We start from the raw sequence: 23,962 nt of genomic DNA, 5'->3' as shown, positions 1-23,962 counted from the left end.
AAAAAATATCAATTTTTTTATTTTTCAAAGTGAAAAATAATAAAGGCCGTGGTTCTATAAGTTAACATAATAAAAATAATAAATTTATTAATGAGTTTTGCTGACAATTTATATCGATAACATTCGCGCACTGCTATTGATTATCTGTATTAATAAAAAAACCGTGTAAAACATAATTATTTCCAGAATTTATCAGATATTAATTAGCGATTCGCTATCTCGAGCAAAAAAAAACAGAATATTAACAAAGGTACCAAAAATAATACCACCGTACATCGAACGCACGTTTTAATCTGCCGATAAATTTGATATTTTAAATCGATTGTCACTTTTGGTACGCGATTTTTTAGTTTTAATAATAAAATGTCACATTGCATAGTTTAATGCTGTAAAAATTGTTAAATATTTAAATTTTAATTAATAAAAACTAATTATTTTTATTTATTGAATGTCGCACTCATAAATATATAAAATATATTATAAATTATAATTTAAAAATTAAATGCTGCGATAAAAAAAAATATTTATAAATTGGGTTACTTTAAATTTGTATCAATTTTTTTACTGAAAAAAAATAAAAAAAAAAATAATAACTTGATATTTCCAATTATTGTATGTGTTCACTTTACATATATATATGTAGATATATATATGTATATACATGTATGTATGTATATATACATATATGTATGTATAAATAAATATATATATATATATAAATATAATTGAAAAAATAAAAGTTTGCGACATAAATTTATAAAAACCATTTGAACTTTTTTTAAATAAAATATTTGTATAAATAAAAACTAAACAAGAAAAACAATTTAAAATTGGCAAATGACTAAAGTAAAGCCTCGATTATAGGCAGTATGTGTGCAATGTTTGAATTAATTAAAGTATGAATGTAATGCGTGTAAAGATAAAATGTAAAGAAATAAGCGTGTGTAAATTTTAGTACGCGTATGTGTGTGTCCGAGTGTGTGAAATAAAATTGTTTTAAAATGTTATATATCAAAATGCCAACAATTAAATAAAGTTTTGATCGCGTAAAAATGAGTGCGAAATACTGCTGTGTATATACTAGGGGTGTACAAATTATTTTTCAATCAATTATATGGAATATTAGTATAAGATTTGAAATTCAAATTTAATAATTCGAATCGATCATAAGTTTTCGAGTCATTGGAAGTATTCGTCAGTTTTCAAATTATTCATCAGTCTTCAAACGGTGACACAACCGATGATCCGAGGACAATAGATCCGCCGATAAAATATACTCACACACAGATAAATGTCAAAAATTTGTGTGTGAGTATATTTTTTATGTTACACGCACACAAAATTAGTGAAAAAAAGGGCGTAATTTTTCACATTTATATGTGTGTGAGTATATTTCGTTGGCGAATCAATTGTCCTCGGATCAACGGTCAGGTAACCCTTCAAATTATTCAGAAATTTTTAAATTACTTACAAGTTTTGTAATTATTAAAAAAGAACAAAGTATTCGTAAACTTTCGAATTATTCGAACTAATTCAATTCTTCGTTCGTTTTCTAGTTATTTGTAAATTTTCGTATTATTTGAATGAATTTCGAATATTCAGTACAAATTTCTTACATCAAATTTTTTTTCTAATTTCTAATAAAACATTTATTTAAATAATTTACGATTGATTCGAGTATTTTTAATTTCAAATCGATCATTATTATTCGATTAAAAATAAATAAGTCGTAATTTCGAATTATTTACACACCCCTAGTATTTATATTATTTAATCTTTATTACATTTACCCGCAATCCTACTTGTTAAATAAAATTTCATATAAATTAATAATATTTTATTTTATTTACTGCAATCTTTTAATTTGCTTATTTTTGGCTTAAATTAAAAGTTTATTTTTTAATCTGATAATAATGATAACGTTTGTTTATTAATTAAATAATTAATTAGTTAAATATTTATACATTTTATTTATTTTCATGAGATTACTCGTTTAATATATCAATTAATTAACCAAATTTACTCGACTTGGTGTAGGTAAATATTAATTTAATAATTAATTAGTAATTATAGTTTGGTAAATATTTTATTTATCATTAAAACTAAAATCAGTCTTTCATTTATTATAAATTGTTGATATATAAATAAATTGTTCATTATTTTATTATTTTTTTCTATCGTAATATAATTATATAATATATAAAAAAAAATTTACTAATTAATTCTAATGTTCTAATTAATTATAATATCACGTGGTGTCCAATATGAAATAATTAAATACAAAACATAATAATTTATATAATAAAAAATTTATGATCTTAATTACTTTCTTTAAATTTTTAGCTAAGCTTTACAGATAATATATATCGATAAGGATTTTCACTAATAAATTATTAGTAAACTTCCAGTCATTTATACTTTTAATTTTTATTATTAAATAAATAATAGTGAAGGCTTTGGATACTTTTTAAATGTTATAAAAAAAAATTTAATTAACTATCAATGAATCTACTATTTATTTAAATCTTTATAAATAATTAGAAAAAATTTAAATTTATTGATTTTCTAGTGACTTCTAAGAAATTTTTGAAAATTAATGAATTAGTTTAAAGACCTGCTTTATAAATTTTCAGTTTAAAAATTTTAAATTGACTAATACTTTAGTATTGATTTTAATTATTGAAATAAATAGTAAAATTATTACTAAAAAATATTATTGACTTTTTCGATTACTTTTTTTTATAATTAATAAGTGCCAGCACTTATTTTAAATTTATTATCAACTCACTGAAATAATATATATATATATTATCCATCATCACAAAATATACTCTGTAAGTTAACTGAAAAAATAATATTGGACTCCATCATGATAGCAAATGTTAAAAAAAATACATACATAATAAGACAAGCGATACCGACTTTACGGTTTAATTGATACTTATAAAACGCAGTGACACCAAAAAATCCCATAACACAAACAACTATAGACATAACACTGTATGCTATGGCACTAGACTCAATGACAACATCGCTGCTTGTCATAAGAGTTTTGATCATCCATGGTAAGCCCAAACACAATAAAATATCAAGTGTATTTGCTCCGAGTGTATTACTCATCGCCATATCTCCGTTTCCTACAATATTTAAACAATTATTTTACCAAATATTTATTTCATTTTTTTAATGATAAAAAGTTATCGAAATTATGGTTTGTAGTCAAGGTTAATGTGCAAGGACATCAAAAAGACATTTTCAAAATATTTCTTCCAGAAATTTTTTTTCGACTCTTTTAGAGAGTACCCATTTTACCCGCAATAAATGACATTTATTTTTTCAATGGCAGCTGTAAATTTTTCCTATTCATTTTGAATATCATTAAATAAAAATGACTTCACGTATTTGAATTCCCGAAAATTTCGAATTTCCATAAGTAGCCCGTTTTGCCCTCCTCCCTTATCTTATCTTGGTTCTAAGTTTAATAAAAAGTTTTTAATTACTTACCTTGTCGTGAAAGAATCATAATAGATACAAGTTCAGGCATATTCCCGCCAGCGGATAAAAAAGTTAATCCCATTACAGAATCAGATATACCAAGAGTATCACCAACGACAGTCATCATCCAACTTACTAAATAAGACGAAATGGCTATCCAAATAACACACATTATGAAAGTTATTGGATACCAATTATGAAACTTTTTATAACGAGTGTCAGGTATCGTTAAAAATAAAATCAATCTTAATGGCCACGTAAATAAGTACCAAAATTTTTTTAAAAAATTTCCGGTTGGCCGTACAAATGGCGTATCTTAAAATAGATTTCATTATTACTTTAATACTATATTTATACATGATATATATATTAATACACACCTGGCTCAATATATTCTTCAAATTTTTCATTTATTTCCATCTTACAAATTCCATTTTCTACTTCTTTTTTTTTACTACACTGTACACTTTTTCTGTACTCAAATTTCATTTCTCCATGTACGAATGGTTTGTAAGATCCTATTAACATGTCTTGATTGATTTTAGATTCTGTAATTATTTTTAATTTATTATTACGAATTGAAATTTTGTGAAAAGTCTTGCAGTGAATTTTATTAAGACAAGATGCAGATTTCTTATCAATGCCAGTATGGTATAGGATAAGGATTTTCAGGTTTTGTATATAAATTATAGTTACAATTCAAAAAAATACATTTTTTCAAAAACAATATACACTGTGTAAAAAAAATTCGTTACAAAAAGATTCCAAAAGGCCTTGACATGTAAAATTTCAAAATTTGAAACAGATTAGATCTTTAAGTTGAATTTTTTTCCAACTTTCAGTACTTTGATGACAAAATAAATGGTTCATTCAGAACTTTATAATGGGAAATTTTGAGTCAAATGAGAATGTTTGTAAAGCATATTTTTGGAAACGTATTTTTACTATATTTTCCCTCGTTCAGTAAAAGTTCAAAAATCTTTATTCTAAAAAAAAAAAAATCTAGTAACTATACGTTTCAAAAACGTTTTCGTGGACTCAAAATTCGCCCACATCGTCTATATTAAATATATTTTTTACTATCAAAATTCTAAAATTCCAAAAAAATTTCAAGGAAGTTCTAATCTGTCTCGAATTTACAAGTTTTACATATCGAATTTTTTTGAAATAAATTTTCTTTTTGCTGGACGCCCAGCCATTTAAAAGCTGGAATTCACCTTAGGCTTAAATGACAATGAAATAATTAAAAAAAAAAAAAAAAAAGTGACGTTTTGAAATAACAAGTTTCTGTAATTGATAAAAAAAACTTACCAGTTTTAACAACAAGCGTTGATTTTTTATTGAACAAAGTTTTTATATACTTTGTAAATTTAATAAGAAATTTATTGAGAAACAGTAAAGCAAAATATGCCGTGAATAATATCATTAAAATCATAGCTTCGTACCAAGTGATACGTGAATCCCACATAACAATAACTAATACACTAACAGATATAATATAAATAATACAGTCACGTGATAAAATCCATCCATCTAATTGTATTCCCTGTTAAATAATAAAATATTAATATTATTTAAAAAATATAATAAATGTTATTGACCTCTTTTTCTTCTTTCTCAACTCAAGTATACCTACATAGATAAGCTTAAGTGTAATAAAATAATATCACAAATGCATTTAAAAAAAAAAAAATTACTACCCATAAATAATAGTAATAAAAATAAATATTTAAAATATAAATAAGAATATGACTCTAAAGTTAGCAGCTAATTAATAATTTTCGAATTTTCTTTTCAACAAATCAATTAAAAAAAAAAAAAACTAAAAACATGCACATGTAGAAAATTTAAAAAACTATAGGTGCAATTTTTCAAAATATTTTTTTTTGTTAAATTTATTGTTTTTTAAAAATTCAAAAAATTATTAGACGCCGGGTAATTTCAGTATCAATAATTTTTCTATGATTAAAATTACCTGAACAGCAGATAAAGCTCCAAAAGCTGGTGTCGCAAATGTATTAAAAACAGCACCACCTACAACAGTACCGACTCCAAGATCAGATTCTGTTAAAAATGTACCCACAACATTTACAAATAATTCAGGAAAACAACTCGCTGTTGCTAAAAATGTCGCACCCGCAACATCGGCTGTTATTTTTAAATCGGCACAAATAATATCCAATGCTGGTAGTAAATAATCATTGCATACGTAAGCAGTTAATAGAAAACAATAAAAACCAAAAAATGTATGCAACAAAACAGCACCTTTGCGTAATTGATCTTTCGTAAATAATTCCTCTGGGAAATCTCTTGCTGAATTTTCAGAACAATTACTTTCAATTATTCCTTCTGTCGAATTAATACCAAGTAAATTATCCCCTGGCAAATCACGTTGTTAATTTTGTTATTAATTATTTTAATAGTTTTACAAATACTAATTTTTATCATCCAAATCTTACCTTGATCTTCACAGTCGACGACCTTAAAACCAAGAGATAAAATAATCACAAGACCGAGTAATTGATACACTCCAATACCCATAATAAAAATAGTAGTTTATCAAACTATAGAAATATTTTTACTTTATCAACTTTTTTTTTTTAAGTTTGAAGTTTGATAGTACTTATGTACGGCTATCGATAATTAATAATTTGATGATAAGAGACAATAAAAAAATTAAGTGAGACCTCCGAAAGACAAGAAATTAAACTGTTTCATCGAAAGCGGCCCTATCCTAGTCGTATCGTTAAATTAACTGATTACAATCCCTCCTACTTAACTTTATGGATACACGTATTATCGTTGTATCACTTAGTTATTATATTACTTGAAGAAACATATACGACCAGTCAACTTTTACAGAAATATGTATGTACATATATACATATATTTATATATATATATATATATATATATATATATATATATATATATATATATATATATATATATTATCACTTAAATAAAGTTTAAGTGGTGCAGATAAACATTGTTGTTAAATTTCAAGCTTATGATCTAGCTTACAAATATTTTCTATTTAAATTTATTATTAATTGTTAATGATTGGAAAAAAAATTACCATTGCATTTTTTTTTTTTTTTTTTTTTTTTTATAAAATATATTTTTATTATTGTGCATATTAAATTTTAACAACTTTCTGATTATTATACATTTATCATTTCTAGGTAAAAAAAAAAAAAAAAGAAACAAAAAAAAAAGTGCGATAACGCATACTTGAAGATTACGAATGCTATTGTATAATAATGCAAATTATTTTGTTTGTTTACTGTTTTAGAGGGCAATAGAAAATGTATCGTTTATTCTATGAATTTTTTTTTTAAGTGAATGATAAAAGAAAGCTATCGAAAATAAATTTTGAAATGAACAGTTTTACAAAATTTCAGAAAATGAGACGCGATTGAAAAGAAATGAAGTAATCTGATAGAAAAAAAATTTTTTATGGTTATTAGATGATTTTACGTGGAAATTATAACAATTAGCTCTAATTGAGTTCAGATATTAGATAGAAATATAATTTTTGTCAGCCTCAACACAGCTTTTTGCTGAGAAAACAAAATATGGGTTGAGAACTACCGTAAATTCGTTGAAAAGAGAAATGTTTGTCTCAAAATTCACAATTGAGCCAATAGCGGCTTTAATATATGTATAAATATATAGACAGAAAAAATAATAATGAAAAAATTACAGTTTCAAATATCAGCAAAGTCTCTCTACTTTGAAACTGGTAAAAACTACAAGACGTTGTAATTATTACAGTTTCATTAGTACAAAACACATTAGAAACTGTACAATTTGGTATCTATAATTGTAATTACTTTTTTACAAGACGCAGTCTCAATTACTAGTTTTAAACTATAATACTTGAAGTTTTTTATACGAGGATCCTGTTTTTGTTTTAAAAACTATAATTTTCCCACTGCTATTTTTTTCATACATGTATCACGCTTTGTTACTGTGATAACTTTTGTAAATCTTATCAGATCGAAATAAAATTCGACATATAACATGTTTATTCTCCGAAAGAATATTTTCATCGAATTTAAAGATTATCAAGATCAGTTTAAAAGTTAATGCATAATTATCATTTCAAAATTTGAAAACTGCACTTCTATTAATTAAACTCTTAATCATTTTTTTTCTCAAAGTTATAGACCAATTTGATAAAAGCTCACTGCAAAAACTTTAATTTCTATTTTCGGTCTCTTTATAAAGATTTAGGCTCAAAGAAAGTACTCGTATGTTATCGTAAAATCTTATCATCATGATATTCTTTTAAATCTTAAAAATTTATAATGAAATTCTGTACTTGATGTTTGATAATTAACTTTTTATTTCAAATCTACATAAATCTAAATAATACACAATTAGATATACAGGCATTTTAATAGACAATACAATTTATATCTCCGTAGATCTGAAATATTTCTCTTCAAGTAGCTATAAAATGACTTCCTGTAATCGTTGTTTTTATTGCGTAAAATTGATATCTTTATTTTTATATTCGATAATAAGAAAAAAAAATATTGTTTTTGTATACTTAAGATATTAATAAAAATTTTGGGAATACCATATTTATTTACTGAGATAAAAATTCATAAAACTACGATACGTTTAAAGTGTTTGCCCCGTAAAATATTTTTATATGAAATATACAACAGAATTAAACTAAAAACTATTTGTTCATTGATAAATTTATGGTAGTATTTGTAAGCATCAAAATTTTGAGTATTTGATTTAAAAAAGTTATCAATTAAAAAAAAAAATATCTATAATTCGTCGGTATTAAATTTATGCTATTCTGCTATTTGTAAAAATTAGAATAATCCGTAAGCAATTTTATTTATTTAGAGTAAGAAATGTACGATGGTAGAAAAATATTAGAAATAGTAAAAGAAATAATAGAATTGTTCATATCAAAGGTTTAAAAATTGTGGTAGTATTGTAAAATGTGATGATAAATTTATTGATATGCTTTGAAATAAACTTTTGTTTTATCATTTTTTATTATTTTTAGTCTTTGAATTTATTTATAAATCAAAAGGATAAAAGAGCAGTGAGTCTGTTTATTTCATTAGGCATTCATTGGTCAAGCCCGGATAAAAGTAATTGGCCGAAAATACACCGGAAAAAGGCTGAAAATGTTAAATTTGGCCGGAATGACGCCGAAACCATAGAATTTTATTGAAATAGATCGAAACTTAACCGAAAACATACCGAAATTTCGATGAAACTGTAGAATTTTATTGAAAGAGACCGAAATCACGCCGAAAATTTATTATTCTTAATATGAAGGCCGAAAATTAGCAGATACATTGAGTCAGCCTATTTTCGGTTTTTTTAGGTCTAATTATTCGAACTATCAGCCATTTTTCGGCCTAGCTCATTGTCATCCTTGTATTTACTACCTAGTCCTTTTTCCGACGTCTTTTCAGCTGAGAAAAAATTTTATTAATATTTTGGGTTGAAATATTTTTACCCAGTAACAGTCACATAATCTCAAACAAAAAAAAATTGACTAAAATATCATCACTCTCTCGAAATTAATCGGTAGCCGATTTTTACTTAATGAATAATAATTAATTGTAAAATAAGTTTATTTGTTTGTTTAAATTTTATTGCGCCATTGGAAGAAAAAAAATAAAGACTAAAAATTTTATTTGTAAAAAAATGTTTTTAGTCTTAAATTCAGAAATTCGTTGAATATTTATTTGAATAATGAATACTTTTAAAATTTGATTTTAATTCTTAAACAATACATAGTACAAATCAATTAAACGTAAGTCGAGCATTAAAAATTTTTTTAAAAAAAATATTATGGAAGCACTATAAAATAATCAATTGTGCCCTTATTTTCAGCTTGAAAATATTTTCATCTTTTCATGATAAAAATCTATTCAATTCCATTATTTATTTAACTAATCGATATCATCGAGCATTAGGCTTTTTTTATAAAAGAAAATTATGTTAATTATGCACTTCTATTACAATTGTCTTCGGTCATAAAAAATGTTTTTTTTCTGCACTAATTTAGTAAAAAAAAAATCTCGGGCATCCATAAGAGCATATAAATATTTGTATGTCCTTTTGGTAATCGGTACCTATTCCAGGAATTATAAAAGCGAATAAAATTTTTAAAAATTAAAAATGAGTAAAATTTGAATTTCTTAATTCTTATCCTGGTGCCAAATTTATCAGAAAAAAAAATTTTTCTATAGTCTTATGATTTTTGGGTATAACTATCAATACATTATTGTCACCTGCAACTCAGTTTGTCTAAAATAAATTATAATTTTCAAAAATATTTAAAGAAATAAATAAATAAATGAAATTGTCAATGATTCTGAAATTAAGACAATTAAAAATTTTCCGATTTTTTGTTCAAAAAATCTGCTGCAAAAAAAAATAAAACTGAAAATATGCACATGTAAAAAATTTAAAAAAATATAGGTGCAATTTTAAAAATTTTTTTTTTTTTTTTATAATTTATCATTAAAAAACAAATCAAAAAATTATTAGACGTCAGCTAACTTCAGTGTTATAAAATACAGGCATTATTTTAAGAATATCTTGAAAATTTTAAATTCCTACCATTTTTTATGACCATAAATAAGTAAATTCTCATAAATTTTTTAAATATCAAATTAATAAGATATTTAAAAAAAAAAAAAATAAAATAAAAATTAGCTAAATATGAATTTTATTTACTAATATCTTTTTTAATATTTTTATTTCTCCCATAAACGGCATCTAAAAATAAACCCGAGAAGACAATTAATGTTCCCAACCATTGTCTAGGTAACAAACTATTACCAAATAGCAACACAGAACCTAGAACGGTAAAAAATTTCCTTGTTGTCGTAATAATCGAACATGGCAACGGACCAAATTCCGATACTGTACGGAAGATGAAAAACTGTCCTAATGCACCAGCAATTGAAAATGACATAATATGCAGAAGTGAGTTTGGATGCCGTTGAATAAATTTAACAAATTCAAATAATTCTCCACTTATCGCAATAACGAGCCCACTGAATACCATAGACCAGAAATTCATGTTCAGCATCATGTGTCCAGACGATGATTTATGTTCAGCTCGCATACGTTCTTGTACCGCGCTCGTTAAACCGTCCATCGTTAATGATAAGACAATAAGTATTTCACCAAACCCAGTCTGCTCAGCTTGTTTTGCTGCTGATGCTTTGCCGTCTTTGAACATAAACAGTATAACTCCAGCGACGATCATAAATGTAAATAAATATTTTTTCATTGAATATGTCTGTAAAATAAATTATTGTTATTAATAGAAGTAATAAATTGTTAATAAATTAATAAATGATCCTGAAGTTAGTAGACGTCTAATAATTTTTGGATTTTTTTAAAAATGATAAAAAAATAGCACTTACAGTTCTTTTGATTTTCTACAAGTGCATATTTAAAAATTTTTTTTTTATACAAGGGTGAATTAGCAGATGTGTGACAATTTATAAATTTGAAATAAATTAATAAATTAAAATAATGAAATTAGAAAAAAATGTGCGTACTAATTTTTTGAATATCTAAGTATGCATTTTTTAATTTTTATTCTTACATTTTATTTATGAATTAAAAAATTTCAAAAATTGCCAATTGTCAGCTGAATTCCGGACATTTTATTTTATCAGTTATAAAAAAAAAAAAAAAAAAAAAATGCACATGTAGAAAATTAAAAATACTACAAGTGCAATTTTTGTAAACATTTTTTTTTTATAATTTACCGTTTTGAAAAAAAAAATAAAAATTATTGAGTGTGAAGATATGAGACAAATTTAAATTACAAATAAACGAATTAAACAATTAAAAATACAGAAACAAAAAAAAAATCACATGCTGATTTTCGAATTGTATAAATGTGCATTTTTTAAATTTCATTCGATTTAAATTTAAAAATTTTAAAAAATTGACAATTGTCATCTACACTCACACATGAGTGTCAAGTAGCAGACATCAGACAAGTTTAAAATTATAAATAAATAAAGTAAATAATTAATAAAATAAAATTTGTAAAAAATGCACATTTAAAAAATTTTGAAATTAATAAGTGAATTTTTTATAAATACTACTTTTTTAATTATTTACTCTTTATTTATAATTTTAAATTTGTCTGTCTGCTATATTTACACTAATAAATTATTAGACGTCATCTAATTTGAGTATCGTAAATAAATAAATAAAAATTACCTTTTTTCCTAATAATACTCCTAATAACATAACAGGTATCGGTTTGCCAGCTTTACCAACAACTTGTGTAGGATAGCTGACAAATCTTAATGCCATATTACTTGATACCATTCCTAGTAAATATGTCAAAGCTGAGGTAGCGTAATAAATTGTTTTTGTACTGTCATCATTTTCTTTCATTACTGTCAGTAATAGTAATTTAGCAAACAAATAGTTAACAATACATTGAAAAAATACCAATGCAAACATGTATGTAAATTTTTCATTTTTATTATCATCCCCATAAACACCACGTGTTATTTTTTCTTGCAGCATCGCAAAGTAAAAATAACAAACAAATATCCCGAGCGCGCATATTATTAATTTTGTATTGTTGTGAGTGTTTGCCGTCATTTTAAAATTATTTTTTTACCCAACTTAACTAACTATAACTAGTTAAATAGAATAACGACACTATTATTGGCTAAGGTATACGTTAGTTTGAGTATGACAGGCGGATTCATCACCATAAGTTGAACCGGCATGTGTGCGTGGCCATCGCTCGTTTGTCGTTTATCGAAATCGTGGATTGTGGGAGTTGGGTCTGTGTTTTGTAAATCTTATTGACACGTTTGTAACGTAACATATGGAACAAACATATGATTTTAGTTCCATAGTTTCACGATAGGGAACTGACATTTTGTTTTTGCTATCGAGTTCTGGGAATCACTTCAAGATGTCGTTTCTTTGACGGTTTTTTGTTTAGAAATATTGTTTTGATACTTTTATCGACACTTCCTGGGTAGAAAAAGTTCGTTTCAAAAATATTGATGATGAACTTTTAAACTTGAGACTAGAACTCAGTTGATTATTTTTGGAATTTTTAAAAAATTAAAGAGCTAAAAATTTCAATTGAATCTAATCGACGTCTAATAACTTTTTGATTTTTTTCAAAATACTAAATTATATATTGCACCTGTAGATTTTTTAATTTTCTACCTGTGCATATTTTCAGTTTTTTTTCCGTGCAATTGCCTTGTTCTCATAAAAATTTGAAAATTTTGAATTGTGTACTAACTTCAAGATCATAAAAATTGCTTATAAAATTCTCAATTTAAAATTTTTTTCACTCTTTAATTTTTTTAAAGTTTCAAAAATTACCAACTCAGTTGAAATCTGTCTCAAAAATACAAAAAAAATAGCCTTCTTTAAAATTGTAATCTATGTCGATTTACTTAAACTTATTAAGCGCAAAAATGTAATTAAAATTTATCATCACATTAAACTTCGACTTTGTCTTAAAAACCGTAAACAATTTTTTTCAACATATAAAACTAATTAATTAAGTTTTAATACCTCATTTAATTAAAGTCAATTAATAAAAATCTATATCAGTATTTGAGTCAAAAATATTTATCGAACAAAGAAAAATAGTTAGTGTAAAATAGTTTTTTATTGAATCCATACATTCCCAATTGATCACCAATTAATAGTACCATTAGCCACTGATTAATTATCATCAGCAGCACATCTAAATCCCAAATTTCCAGCAGATGTATCTGGTGTATTTTGATGACGAGCCATACATCTATATCTAAAGCAATAATTTTCATGACAAAGATACGAGCCACCTTTTTTTACTTTGTCACTTCCAGTGGCTGGTCCAGTCTACAAAATATATATTTAGTCATAAATAATACAACTATATAAATATATATAAATTAATTATAGATATTTTGTAAACATACAGGATTAGTAAGTTTATCTTTTGAATGATTGATAGACCACCAATCAGATGTCCACTCCCATACATTACCAGCAATATTATAAACTCCATATCCATTTGGTGGATATTCTGTAACAGGAGCTGTACCTATGTAACCATCTTCCCCAGTGTTTTTATATGGGAAATCACCTTGCCAAATATTTATTCTACATAAAAAATAGTGATGGTTTAAAACCTGATTAAACAAAACTCACTCAATGTTAAATGTATATAGTAGTAAAATTGAATCGTTTCTTTTAGTCAGGAAACTCATTTAAATATTTCGAGTACTCTTTGGTAAAATATTCTGCTTAGAAAATTTTATACACTGAGAAAAAAAAATTTTTTCAAGCATCAATGATTGTATAATACCGAGTAAATATTCGTTTAATCCCTCTTAAATTTGAAACAGTGAAAATAGTGACCATTTACTATTTACTAGTAAAAAGTATGTCACTAATTCAAACAGTGGTATACTTTTCACTCGCAATAAGTGACTTTTCACTGCTAAATAGTGATTGTCACGTAATTTTCACTAATTCGTTTTTAGAGTTAGTAAAAATTTACTCCAACCAAGTATATTTTCTTAGTTTTCTTTAAAATTTTCTTAAAATATGTATAGAAATTCTTAAATCAAAAAAATACTACTGGGTTGTTTGCATAGTACCGAGTAAATATTTTTTTAAATGAAGTATTCAGACTTGGGAAAAGTATTTTTTTTTAGTGCGAGCATCAAAAATTATATAAAACATAAATTTAAATTACCTATGCTTATTATTTGGAGTTAATTTATTACCCCAAGGATATAATCTATTATCAAGACCACCTTTGCATGTTACTTCCCATTCTGCTTCAGTGGGTAATCTTTTTCCCAACCAATTGCAGTATGCAACAGCATCATTCCATGATACATGTATCACTGGATGATCCATTCTATCTAAAAAAAAAATTCATTAAATAAATAAAAATGAAGATAAAGTAAATGAACAATTATAAATTGAAGCGAATTAAAATCACATGTAATATTAGAATCAGGTCCTTCAGGAGTTCTCCATGTCGCCTTGTTAACAGGAAGCCACCAAGGTGCTTGAGCAACAGCTTGGTTTATTTTCGACTTCGTTTCCTCACTTATCAATCCATCGAAGACAAACGAGTTACCAAATTTTTCAGCTTCTGTTTTGTAACCAGTTGCGTTGACAAAAATTTCAAAATTTTTATTACTTACCTCATATTTATCAATATAAAAACTGTTTAAATCAACCGGTCTTTTAGGACCTTCGCCGTCTTTAACAAATACCGGCTTATCAGTACCGATTAAATAAATTCCACTTTTTATTTTCACCATTTCATTTGGCACAAAATTTTGCGCCATTGATAAATAATTATCTTTATCATCATCATCAAAATTATCATCCTCTAAATTATTTAATTTACTAAAACAATACTCGTTATTATTACTATCACAATTAGCCGGGCGATTTAAATTTTTTCCACAAGGACACTCTTGATTGTTTAGTTTTTCATCAGCACAAGTTAAGTTAATTATCAAAATTAATTTAAATATTAAATTTAAAATTAAAATATTCATTTTATTGTAAAAATGTAGATGATTTAAACAAAAATAAATAAAATAATCACATAAAATTTTTCAAATTTCGAATACGAGTTAATATTACTGCGAAATAAAAATTTGTTGATAAGCTTTTATTTTACATTAGATTAAAAATTATGTGTAAAATAAAATAAAATAAAAAATTTATTTTATTCATAAAATATTCTTTTGTCTTTATTTGTAATTTCAAAATGCCATACTATTTTATTACATTTCATCGCGTTTGTGGATAAAAAAAAAAAAAAGAGAAAAAAGTTAACGTCAATTGTAAGCAAAAAATTATCAATAATTTAGTAAAAATTGTTCGGAAAAAAATAGTAGCTGGCTCTTTGTCGTACGATGAAATACCGCCAATATATACGCGGTAAAATTTAAAATTGAATTTATATATATGAAGGTATTAATTTAATAGATTCATATGTTTTTTATTTAAATAATTTTAAAAAAAAGTCAATTTCATACTATTGAAAAAATTTTTTATAATAAATATCGATTTTTAATAGTATATATGTGCATGATGATTGGATAATGGTATCATCGATTACATCAATATATGACGTTGACTTTTTCAACAATTTATACGATAATATCTGTTTAATAGCTGATAAAACTTGGGCATTTAATAAAGAAGACAATTATCGTAAATTAAATCAGCGTTTGTGGGTTCAGGTGATATTATTTATTTAAATATCAAAGGCTACATAAATTTTCATTGTTTTTCACAGCATACACGGAATTAATGATAAAAATAAATAATCGATTTTATTATTAAATCAGTAAATATATGTTACATATATTTTTGTGGTAATTTTTAGAATTTTAAGTGGATCGAAAAGTATCACGATAAAAATTTACAACGGCGTGTACGTGACGTTATTCCTGATTCTTTGCTCGCACAATATGGTAACTATGAGTATAATGAGGCTCGAGAGAATTTATATAAATCAAGCCAGGAAACATCTATATTTCATTGTGAAAATTTACATTCCACGAGTGAACCAACTGAACCATGGATGCTTGATGATGTTGAAAAAATTTTCACCCATATTATGACAAAAGAGTGGGTATAATTACGATTATTATGCAAAAATATGATCTTATTCATTTTTTAATATCAAAAAATAAATATGAATTTTTTTTTTAAATATTTCTTCGTAGCAGATTCTTTTTGTAAAAAAAAAAAAAACGATATATTCTCATATGTATATGACGCGAAAAATTTCTCATAGAGCTCATAAAATTTATGTAATAATGTATAAAAATCTAGATATAAGATTTTATAAGATTTCTGAAAAAAATTTATCAAAAATAAATATTTTTATTTGTTTATTAATTCATTTTTCATGAAATTTTTCAAATTTTTATTTCTGATGACCGCGTTATTTATTTTTATTAAAAACCGCCGAAAAAAAAAGTTTGAAAAATTTTTTTTTGTAGCGGAAAATGAATAAAATCTTACTTTTGCATACTCTTAGTTGCAATTAAAGTAAAAAAAAATATTTGTAAGAAATATTTTTTTTCTTATTTACATAAAAATTTTATCAAATGAGCTAAAGGGTATAAATTTTAACAGTGAAAATAACATAAAATTTGCAAAAAATAATAACGACGATTATTATTATGATAAATGCTGTCCATTACTTTATACTATTGAAAATGCTGCTGAGTTAGAGTTACAAATGCGTATTGCGAATGATAACGTTAAATGTGTATGGAAGCCAACAAAGACAATAATGCAAATAGCGTCTAATCGTGAACAAGTAACACAAGGATACGATTGTTCACGTGCTAATCAGCATCAGCAGCTGCATGATAATGATCATAAACAGTTGCCAAGTGAACGTTGTGTAAACGATGACGAATCGTGTATTAACTCTTTACGGTATCCTACGTGTTCATTTTCTTCGGAAATAATATCGAAAAATCGATATGAAGAAAAAGATTATAAAGTATTTCAGAAATCATCATTGCCTTTACTGAGCCCAGAAGTACCAGAATTTTTCCCTAAAGAAATGGTAGTAGGGCCGACACGATTAGATATTCGCTATGAGTCATCAGTTCCGATCCATTATATTCCATTATCATCGTCGTCCGCTGAGAGAAATTATTATCATGATAAATTACTTCCCGTTAGCAGACCACAGCTGTCAAATTTCAATGCGATATTTCAAGTAATTATAGTATATAATAATACGCAATATTATTAAGCTATTCATATTCGCGGTGTATAGTGAAGCCAATAAAGCTAATAATAAAATATATATAAATTTAAATGAAAAACGACCATTTAATTTAAATTATAGAATCCGGGTATTCAACTAGTAACGCCGCCTATCATGACCCCGCTGATCAGGTCACCTCACCAATGGATTCCAAGAATAGCTCCTCCTTTACAAATTCAAATTCCTGTTTGTTGTTCGATAGTACCGCATCAAAGTATTACGTCACTACAATCAATTTGTCCAATTAACCACCACCGACCAATTCAATTCAATGAAAAAATCGTACCAATAGCATCATCATCAAACCAATTTAGTAGCCCGTCCGCAATTCCGGTTTATCAACAGCCACCAGAACTGTATCATCATGATTATAAACGTAAATCTCAGGGTGTTGATTTTAATAACTTGATATTGCTTACGAAAAACGCTATGAAAGTAAGAAGAAATCAGTCGAAAAATCCTCAACAGAGTTCTAGTTTTATATTAGAATCACGTCAGCCTAATTTGAAATCTGAAGATGATGTTCTGCAATGGCTAAATATGGGCTACCCAAAAAGAGCCAAAGAATTCGTAAATATAAATTCGCTTGTTACTGATATACAACAATTTATTGTAAAATCGGATAGTGATGATATTACTGATAATGATACTAATTTGTCGGAATATGATGAAAATGATGAATCAGCAACACGGAACCAAACTGAGGATACTGAATTATGAAAATAAGATTTGCGTTAATAATTGTTAAGGTTTGTTATAATGAGAAATAATGTTAATTTTTTGTTACTTTATAACTAAAAATACTTATTTTAACAACTTATGTTTATTTCATTTTACCCTTAATTAAGAACTCTAACACTGTTTTGATGATTACGGAAGTTTTTATCTAGCAATTTATCAAGATTTATAGAAATCCATTAATGAAAAACTTTAATTGAAAAACTATTGATCGACGTATTTGTAAATTTTAATTAAGTTTTTCAATTAATATAATGTGTTATGACTTGTAAATTCTAGTCTATTATTCATTTTTACACGCAATTTCTATGAACGCCATTATTTTCTAAGGGTGCGATGTACAATTTATTTTCCCCTAGCGTATATACATCATTAATTTGAATAGCTATTGAAAATTCGTACTTCAAAGGATATTTTCCAATTACGAAATTAAGTTAGAAGCCATTTGAATTACTTGCATTGCAATAAGAAAAAAAATTACTTTTAGGAATATTGTTATTCGTTCTTACAAGAAATTATGCCATTGGAAATTTTCAATCTAATATATTATTAGTCGAAAAATTTGAAGATGTCTTTCAAAATAATTTTCTTGATCGAAGAAATCTGAGTTCAGCTATAAATATGCTAATCTTTTTTTTAATAGTGTAAATAAATTTTGATTTTCTTCTACTAAGAAAATATTTTTCAACTAGATATGAAATTGATAATTTTCATTATTTTACTACTTTAGAAAATACCGTTTTCACAATAGTTCATTTTCTGTTCAATTTACATTTGAAATTGAAAAATTCCAAAGTTATATTTGTTCAATAATCATTAATTTGGTAAAGCTCATATATCGATTCCTAAACTCAATTATCTCTAAAAGGTATGGAAGCGTTAATTACCAAAATATACAACTCTCGAACTCGTGAACCAGAAAGTTTTCACTGTCTACGAGTTCTTGAAGCTTGAAAATGCTCGAAAATTGTTTCAGGACTTTGTAAACTCAAATTTTTTTTTCTTCGACAAACAATAGAATTGGAAAAAACCTTGTTTGGGAACAAATGTTGAACAAAGTTATCAAATTATTGGTTATTGTGACACTTAATAGGTTTATCAAGATTAGAACTTTATTAGTTTTTGAGTTCGATCAATATGCGATAGTTTTCGAGTAACTTGAAAAAATTTCATAAGTTTGTAGTAGACTAGTTTTTTATAAATCTAAAAAATTGATGAGATTTCAGTCTCAACTTAATATACTTTCGATTATCGCGATAAGTATTTGAATCTTTAATTTGTTGAGATAAAATTGAGTAATTTTCTGTCATGCATTATTTAAAAGAATCAACCAATTTTAATGAGTCTCGCGGTAATCGTCGGAGTTAATCAAGGCTGAGGATTAATTAACCTCTGAAATCGATCAGACCACACTGCGAAAAAAAATAACAGTTGGAAATAAAAATGCTATTATTCTAATGATATATAGTGGCAATAAAACACTTAATTGAATCAAATAAATAATTTTCGATTTACTCAAATTACTTAGATATATATTTAATGTCTATTTAATTCAAGGGATTGTTAATCAAGTAAATGGATTTCCTTGAATTCGCAAGCTATTTTTCTCAACGTAGCGGTTTATGAGTTGATAATTTGATTAAAAAGTGAATACATATTTGTTAAATTTTTTTCAAATAACTGGAAAACAACCATCGATTTGTTGAAAATATATCGTGTAAAAGATTATATTTGCACACAAAGACATTCTTTGTAACAAAACCAACAATGTCTTGTTTCGCAGGAAATTTTTAATTTTCACAGCAGGAAATTAGAAATTTATTCAAATCTTTTGTTCACACAAATTGTAGAAATATACATACTCAAATATATGTTTTATTTTGGTATATACATGCACATATTTACATACATACATACTGATATACATACATATTAATGTGCATGCCTATAAATAGATAAAAAAATATTCCATTCCACATTATTTTTTAAAATTGAACGTATAAAATTTCCCATTATAGTAATTCCTCGTTCAATCTCCTCTTATCCCATAAAACCTCATCCGCTGTTTCTATTTTAACTCATGAACCCCGTCGAGTTTGAAAATTAGAGATGAAAAATGCTCGTAACGTGACGAGTCAAAATATACACTAACTTTTATTATTTTCTTTAATAATATATCACTTATTATTTAGAAAAAGTAAAAAAAAAAAAAACATTATACAGTCCAAAAATTTTGTACTTGTATGAAGAAAATAGTCTGTTAAAAATTTTATGTTAACTTTTTAACACTTTTGTGTGTTAATTGAACATACCAATTTTGTGTTGTTTGATTAGTTTATTTTTAACTCAAAAAAATGTTGTTCGAAACAGAAGTAACATTTATTCAGTTACTGTTCAAACAGATGTTAACATTTTTGAAATGTCACTTTAACATAGAGTGCATGTTAATTCATTAAAGTAACACAAAGTATGCGTTAAGTTACTGTAGTCTCTTGTTAAGCTTGTAAATATATGAATTTTCATAAGTATCAATGTAATACAAATACAAATGTTAAATTAACACTTTACGTGTTATAGATAACATTTGAATGAGTGAAAATTTTATAATTAGTAACAGAGAATGTTAACATGTTTTAGTGTTATTTTTTTTACACAAATGAATGATGTCAAAAATAATTTTTGAGCCGCTCAATATTTTCTAATTCAAAATAATACTCGTACACAGAAAAAGACGAATTTCTTGACGTAAGAAATTTTTTTCTCGCCTCAAGAAAATTTTAGTTATCAATTTATAAAGCCAAAAATTTCTTGGGGTAAATAACAATTTTTGGCGCCAAAAATTCTTTATTTTTCTGTATAAAAGCTATTGAATTTCTAAATATATTAAAGTCAATAAAAATCTCGACAATAAAATTGAAGCTAATCGATGAATTTCATCGTAAATAAATCAAAGAGTGTAAAGAGGAGAAACAAGGTCAATATTCAAGATAGGGTTAATGGCTAAGTTATTAATATTATTATTATTTTTAAATATATATTCATAACTCTCTTTTATTTTTATTTGTTATCATTATCTTTATCGTTTTTTGTTTTATTAAAATTACCCTGAGTATAATCAGAAACTTTAAGAAGAGTTTTAAGGCTCAGTAAAAGTATATAATGAGGGACTTGAACCAGCAGAAAAATATTGTTACGTTGCTTCACGACCGAAAAAAAACTAATTCAAAAAAAAAACCATTAATATAACTTAGGGTAGACAGCCGCACGAACTACACCCAAGAACTTTAATAGTAGTAATCCCAGCAACAGACCATTATTTTCGAAAAATTTTACAGAGGTTTAAGGTATTATGGGTAAGATTTTTTTTACGATAAAAATGTTTTTTTTCCTTCCAGCAGACATTTATTATTTAGAACTTATTTTTTCTTTTTGCTAAAAAAACTTTCTAACTGCTGAAACTTATTTCAAAAAAACTTATTTTGCGTAATCTAATCTTTTATTGACATTGATAACATTCAAACTACGTGCAATTTTAAGCTAAATATCAATATTAGGAAATCATTTAGAAAATTGTTTAAAACTTTAAGTATAAAAAAAAAAGTTATTGAGGACAATCAAGAGTTTTTACTATGTTTGATAATTGTATGTACAAAAATTTGCCACACAGACTAATTTAACAGACGTCATAAGTAGTTATAATAATTGCGTATTTAAAATAATTAGAACATGTACAAAAATTTAGTATTTCAAATTACCACTATTATATCGATAATTGAAAAAATAAAGTTTATTATAAAGTTTATCTCCATAATAGTTCCGATAACGCGTTATCAAATATTGTACCGGTTTATTTATTTTTAATTGCATGTAGCTGATTAGAAAAGAAAAACGCTGGAACGTTCAGTTATATTTATACAGCTGCAATTATGATTCATCAAGCGCAGCAAACAAAAAGACCTTGAGCTGCTGATTTTGTTCAAGCTACGTACCATGATTACACTCTGGCAACGTCGCATCTGATCGAGTTCAGTCAGCACGACCCGTTGCCTAGCAACAACCCGAGTCTGGTAAGGTCAGCATAACTCGAGCCAGGTTACTTTATAACTACGTATAGTATAACATAGAACTTATAACTATACTTTAGCACAGACGATAATATAAAGACCCAGAAGTTGAAGTCAATTCAATTTATGATCTATATAAATATATATTTATTGCTTTGTTTGTTAATAAATTTTTTATCTAGAGTATATTGACTTTTTTTAATCTTATCTGCCGAAACTATATAAGCACACAGAAAAAATAAATTTTTTTACAGTAAAAACTTTTACTTGTCCTTAGAAATTTTTTTCATTATAAATTAAAAAAAAAAAACTTTCTTATCTCAAGTAATTTTTGTTTTCTTGAGTCAAGAAATTTTTTCACTGAATAAAAAACAAAAATTTTCTTAAAGTAATAATAAATTTCTTGAGTCAAGAAATTTTTTTTTGTCCTACAGAAAACAAAAGTATTTGTTGTCTCAAAAAATGTTTACTTGTCTCAAGAAAATTTCTGTTTTCAATCCATAGTAAAAAATATTTCTTGCGTCAAGAAATCCTTTTTTTTCTGTACAATTAATCTGAGTATTGAATAAAAAGTACAAATAAAAATTAATACTGCACAGAAAAAAAGTTATCTTGAGTCAAGAAAATATTTTCAAAGATAAACGTTTCCGGTAACGAAGTTAAGATTTTCTTGAGCCAAGAAAATTTGTCTTGAGCTAAGAAAATTGGTCTTTGTCAAAGAAAATTTACTTTATGCGAGAAAATGGAGGTTTTCATAAAAATTTTCTTGAATCAAGAATATTTACTTTCAGTCAAGAATTTTTTTTTTCTGCCCGTATTTTATTGTTACTATTAATGATGTAATAAAAATTAACAATGCATTTTATCATTAAATTTTCCACACTAATTAATACAGCAGAATTTAATTATCCAAGAATTTTCCTAAGCGATTAAGGGTCAGCAGTATTAATTTTCGGATTTTAGATTTCTAATTACGTTTCAAATATTATGGGACTCAAATAATGAAAACCTTCTGGAAGTTTGTTTATGCATTTTTCCATAAGCTAAAAAAATTGCTGCAATAATAATCAATTAATAAATGAATATAAATCTAAAATTCGAAAATTCATTCACAGCGTAACGATTGCAATAAAAAATGTTTATCTTTAGCATGAATAAATTAGCATTTAATGAGATACAATAGTAACGGCAGTCAGGAGACAGAAGACAGTTATGTCTGTCGATGTGTATTGTGTAGCGTGCAGTCAAAGTCAAAAAGCAGCAGGGCAGGGCTCAGCTGCAACTAATTCCTGCACTGTTGCCAGATCCTCTCAGATAATCTGCCACGTCATGTGGAGCTAAAATCGTTACGTAAACTCAAGGGAAATAGGAGCCAGCAATAGTCATTAAATTTAAATTACGAGCGTCTATAAATTCGTGCCAGTATTAAAAGCGGTAGAAAATTAATGACAAGGTCTCTTCTATTTTACGATAAGAATTTTAATACCTTAGACTTCACAACAAAATTTTCCGTGCGTTTATTGCATTTTTTATTGCTTATAATAAATTTTACATTATCGTAAATAAAAAAAATTATAAATCGATATTACGTCAATATAAAAAATGAGGATAAAATAATGACAGGGAAATCATTATATTTTATCAGCAAAGATAACACATAATGTTTACAATAGCCGTTATCTCTCTATGCCTATAGATTAGTAGTTTTGAGTACTGCTACTTAAATAATAAGTAATAGAATATACTGACTCGAACAAAAGTTTTCAGGAATAAGTTGTATTTGTATTGAGTGACGTTACGCTCGGTAGCTAAACTATTGAAAATATAAAAAGGGGAGGGGGTGGAATAA

The 23,962-nt window shown here is 25.7% G+C and overlaps 4 protein-coding genes across 4 annotated transcripts; 1 reads left to right on the top strand and 3 right to left on the bottom strand.

Moving 5' to 3' along the window:
- Positions 1 to 2,731: 2,731 nt before the first annotated feature.
- Positions 2,732 to 6,245, bottom strand: LOC103573739 (sodium/potassium/calcium exchanger 4). Its single transcript, XM_008552937.2, has 6 exons — positions 5,955 to 6,245; positions 5,471 to 5,874; positions 4,807 to 5,041; positions 3,876 to 4,043; positions 3,505 to 3,810; positions 2,732 to 3,137 (listed from the first exon to the last, which is right to left on the bottom strand). The coding sequence occupies exons 1-6, from the start codon at positions 6,034 to 6,036 to the stop codon at positions 2,809 to 2,811; spliced, it is 1,524 nt and encodes a 507-aa protein (XP_008551159.1). The 5' UTR covers positions 6,037 to 6,245; the 3' UTR covers positions 2,732 to 2,808.
- Positions 6,246 to 6,727: 482 nt separating this feature from the next.
- On the bottom strand, positions 6,728 to 12,335 carry LOC103573733 (solute carrier family 35 member B1). Its single transcript, XM_008552925.2, has 2 exons — positions 11,734 to 12,335; positions 6,728 to 10,792 (listed from the first exon to the last, which is right to left on the bottom strand). The coding sequence occupies exons 1-2, from the start codon at positions 12,124 to 12,126 to the stop codon at positions 10,214 to 10,216; spliced, it is 972 nt and encodes a 323-aa protein (XP_008551147.1). The 5' UTR covers positions 12,127 to 12,335; the 3' UTR covers positions 6,728 to 10,213.
- An 807-nt stretch (positions 12,336 to 13,142) lies between these two features.
- Positions 13,143 to 15,322, bottom strand: LOC103573724 (formylglycine-generating enzyme). Its single transcript, XM_008552915.3, has 4 exons — positions 14,495 to 15,322; positions 14,243 to 14,414; positions 13,461 to 13,644; positions 13,143 to 13,380 (listed from the first exon to the last, which is right to left on the bottom strand). Exons 1-4 carry the CDS (start codon positions 15,063 to 15,065, stop codon positions 13,222 to 13,224), a joined length of 1,086 nt encoding a protein of 361 aa, XP_008551137.1. The 5' UTR covers positions 15,066 to 15,322; the 3' UTR covers positions 13,143 to 13,221.
- Positions 15,323 to 15,615: 293 nt separating this feature from the next.
- LOC103573715 (uncharacterized) lies at positions 15,616 to 18,070 on the top strand. The gene is made up of 4 exons (XM_008552905.2): positions 15,616 to 15,758; positions 15,905 to 16,149; positions 16,663 to 17,260; positions 17,393 to 18,070. The coding sequence occupies exons 1-4, from the start codon at positions 15,618 to 15,620 to the stop codon at positions 18,029 to 18,031; spliced, it is 1,623 nt and encodes a 540-aa protein (XP_008551127.1). The 5' UTR covers positions 15,616 to 15,617; the 3' UTR covers positions 18,032 to 18,070.
- Positions 18,071 to 23,962: the final 5,892 nt, after the last annotated feature.

Source organism: Microplitis demolitor, chromosome 6 (genome assembly GCF_026212275.2).
Source record: "Microplitis demolitor isolate Queensland-Clemson2020A chromosome 6, iyMicDemo2.1a, whole genome shotgun sequence".
Taxonomy (NCBI): Eukaryota; Metazoa; Arthropoda; class Insecta; order Hymenoptera; family Braconidae; genus Microplitis; species Microplitis demolitor.
The sequence above is the reverse complement of the archived record's forward strand: the minus strand, read 5'-3'. Positions and strand labels throughout refer to the sequence as shown.